Source organism: Crocodylus porosus, unplaced genomic scaffold, assembly GCF_001723895.1.
Source record: "Crocodylus porosus isolate Cpor-Errol unplaced genomic scaffold, CroPor_comp1, whole genome shotgun sequence".
Lineage (NCBI taxonomy): Eukaryota > Metazoa > Chordata > Crocodylia > Crocodylidae > Crocodylus > Crocodylus porosus.
Genome location: NW_017728886.1, coordinates 25396437 through 25400328, shown reverse-complemented (window position 1 = coordinate 25400328; position 3892 = coordinate 25396437). Strand labels below are relative to the sequence as shown.

Below are 3892 nucleotides of genomic sequence, written 5' to 3'. Positions count from 1 at the left end.
TGGCTCGTCCAGGGGGCGCAGGGAGGGGAACCGGCTTCCACTTGTGTGCACCCAGGGAGGGCACAGGGGTGGGGGAGGGGCAGATCTGCACAGGGCAGGGCAGGGTGGGCTGCAGATGTGGGCTGGGGGTGTGGTGAGCTCTTCCTGGTAGGGGCTAGGTTGCACTGAGCTCAGGGTGGGTGGTAGCACTAGAAGGGGGACTGCAAGGGGGGCTGCAGCCACCCCAAATTTTGCTGTAGACCCTCCACAGCTCTCTCTCAGCACTGCTGCCACCTGCTCCGAGTGCAGAATGGCCCAGCCCCCTCTGCCAGGAAGAGACTAGCACAACCCCTGCCCCAGCCTGCAGCTGCAGCCCGCCCTGTCCAGATCCGAGTGCATGTGCCCCTCCCCACCGTGTCCTCCCAGGGTGCGCATAGGGAGATACTCTCCCTCCCCACAGCGCCTGGATGAGCCATGGCTCTATCCCGCATCCCACACCACCCCAGCTGGGCAGCACCTACCCTAGCTCCACCACCTCCCTCACCATGGGGGCACTGATCTGCCCCGCTATACCTTCTCTGCCCTCTCCCCCTCTACCACAACAGACTTACCAGCTGCATGCAGCTCTCCAAGCTGCTGGGCTGTGCTCCTCGCTGCCTGCGTACTGTGCTGAGGCTGCACGTATGCACGCACAGGCATTTATTGGCCAAATTATTAATCACATCAGGCTGATTTCCAATATAATCAATTTTCTTTATATTGGTGCCGATCCAATATTGAACCGATGTATTGGTGCACCTTTAGTAAAGCTAGCTCCTCCTCAAAATGATCCAAATTGAAGCCTGCTTCAAACTAAAACTAAGGCAATAAAAAAAAAAAAATCAAAGAACAATTGTTACAGGAATTAAGCCACTAAATATTTCTATTGGTACTCCCATCTTAAAGGTGATTATTTAACTCGGCAATTAACTATGTATGCCCAATATTAGTGAGACATTGAAGCCAATTTAAACCACTGAAAAAGCAGGCTATAAATTCTTTGTACTAAAATCAGTGTTTTCATATTACTATATATTTACTCAAAATCCAAGAAAGGGCTTCTCCTCCCGCATCTCTCCCCACTCAGACAATGTGGCAGGAAAGAAGCCTTGTCTTCGATTCGAGTAGTGACCCAGGACAGGCAGCGGCTCATTTCCAACTTTGGCCCCCAGCTCAGGGATCAAGCCAGAGACGATCTGCACTTACCCCAGGCTGGGACGGCTCCTTTGGCAGGGGTGGGGTTCACAGCTGGGAGAGAGTGAGGGGGAAACTGCAAGGTGGTGGAGGAGGAAAAAAGGTGAAGACCCACATGTGCAACTCAGGGGGAGTGCAAGGCACACCATGCAGCCTGCCCCCTAGCCCAGTTACCTTCTGCTCTGCCTCTGGTCCCTCCAGCCCCAGCCCACCCTGGCCCAGAGCTGCCACCACTTCTTCCTGCCTGGGCAGGGCTGGGGCTAGAGCCACTACTGCTGCCCAGAAGCCAGAGTAGAGCTGCAGCAGAAGGTATGTGATGGGGGGAAGGGAAAGGGAAGCAGGAAGTGTATAAGTGGCAGGCATGGAGAGGGCAGGGAGTAGAGGGCACAGACATGGAAGGCAAAGAGTTGGGGGGCAGGCTACATTGGGGCAGGCACAGAAGAGACAAGGGGCAGGGATCTTGCCCCTCACCTTCTGCCACTGCTTTCCTCACCACAGCAATAGTAGGGGATGAATTTAAGGCAAGTTTCCACTATAATTAGATTCTTTTCAGAAAAAAAATATAATAATACATTTATAAATTTTCCACGTATAGAATTTAATTATTGGGGAATCATCTTAAATTCACAGCTGTCTTAGATTCAGGTAAATATGGTATATCCCTATTGCCAACAGTTCACTTTCAGATACAAAATATCAGTGTATTTTACATAAGAACTATGAATATATACAAAGGACTTAAAATTAAGATCACTGATTATTCTTCATGTTTACGCCAGAATGCAAGTGGTTCTTAATTAGAAGAAATGTTTTTGTAGACCCAAAGCTTAAAATTTAAAGAGAGTTATCAGCCAGTCAAAAGAAGATTTAAGGAAACAGTTCTGAGTAAAAAAGTATAAATCAGTGAATGTAAGAAAATAGATTTGGATTAAAAATAAAATAACAGATAACAGGTTAAGAAATTACCCATGGTTTTACTGAAAATATATACTCAGTATACGGTATACAACATGAGGGGGGGGAAAAAAAAAAAATCACCAAATAAATCCTTTAGAAATCAGTGCATTTCAAATGTTTCAAAAACCAGAAAATAGTCATTCATTTTATCATGCTCTTTTGCTCACTCCTACCTTATCATTGGTGTCCAATACAATTGTGCTGTGCCTCCACTTTGTTAAAACTATTGGTTCTTGTAGCCTCCTGTCCAGACTCCTACTCTTAATTATTTCTCTTTGCTGCTGTGGCGAAGCATTATACTGAAGAGGAGAAAAATCACACTATGACCAGGGTGAATTTTATATCAACACAAAATCCACAGAATTCATCAATGTACACTAACAGTACAACATACTGAAACACTGAATTTAGCAAGGAAAAAAGCCCTTTCTCTACTGCCTATATTGTTTTGAAGGACAGGGTGTTGTCTGCTCTAAAGCAGGGGTCAGCAACCTGTGGGTCAGATCCAGCCTGCAGAGCCAGGGGACTTTCTGTGGCATTTTGGCAGTGAGAAGCAGTACTGGTGGCAGAGCTGCCAGGTGGTGAGGAGGAGAGGGTGATGACTGAGGTGCAGGCCTGGTTGGAAGAGACCTGCACTTGGAGCTAAAGTCTGATAAAGCAGCACCCTTGCCTTCCCCAGCTTTGAAACATGGCTGAACCCCGCCCTAAGGCATCGTACAGAAGCCGGCTTGATAAAACAATACTTGTACTGCCAGGCATGTGTTCAATTTCTAATCCCAGATTTACTGCCTGCCTCTCAGCAAGTAGGAATAAACTGGACTGTAACCTTCCTCTCCACAATGTTAGTAGTATTACAGTCTGCTCAGCTCTTGTATAACAGTGGTATGCCAGGTCATCCTACAGCAGTCCTCTGGATTAATAGCTGCAATAGATTCTGGAGGGCATAATATGCAACTTTACTTAGCCACAAGGTTAATGGGTGAGAGAAGAAATGATACCAAAATGTGGTCTATTCTGAGAGCAAGCCTTATTTCATAGTACTGGAAAGACAATAACTTGTGGGCTCAGGAAGTACTTGTGCCACATTTGGCTATGAAAAAAAAAAGATAAATATATATGAGTAAAAAGTTAAGGTGCTGAAGCTGTAAGAGCAAAAAAAAATGGCAATCACTGTATCAAAACCAATTAATAGTTAATTTCGTCCAATACCCTATGTGTCCAAGGCTTCATAAACAAACAAAAGCAGAAAACCCATAAGCAGGATCCTGCACAAGTCCTAAGTGTTGTAGCACACTCACCATCTCTTAAATAGCAGTGCTAGCTGGTATGCACAAAAATGTGTAGAGTATCATTAAAAAATTATACAACTATTTCAATCAAACATTTGCACTACAATATAAACACCAAAGAGATAAACTTTTAAAGATTTAAAAAAGAAATCTCTCATTTGACATTTCTTTTCAGGGCAATGTTGAAAAAAATAGAATGTGTTCTCAACCCATAGCTTTTGTTGATTTATTACACAAGGGAATGTGACCTACTAAGTGGGGCAATGTGAAAGAGGTTCAACACCTAAAGTTTTACTAAAATGCGAACTGGCTCTCTCTCAAAGTGCTTTGAGATCTAGTGATAGATGACCTCGTGAAGGAACATCTTGAGAAGCTGGATACCTTCAAGTCAGCCGGCCCTGACAATCTGCACCCCAGGGTACTCAAGGAGCTGG

The 3892-nt window shown here is 45.2% G+C and overlaps 1 protein-coding gene across 6 annotated transcripts in view; it reads right to left on the bottom strand.

The window, feature by feature from the left end:
- The window catches only part of ARHGAP12 (Rho GTPase activating protein 12), a 128391-nt gene that overhangs the window by 41470 nt on the left and 83029 nt on the right, over positions 1-3892 (bottom strand). For all 6 annotated transcript variants that reach the window (XM_019531085.1, XM_019531111.1, XM_019531120.1 and 3 more), the window contains one exon: positions 2343-2468. In XM_019531085.1, coding sequence (XP_019386630.1) covers positions 2343-2468 — 126 coding nt within the window. The remainder of the gene's footprint in view (positions 1-2342; positions 2469-3892) is intronic.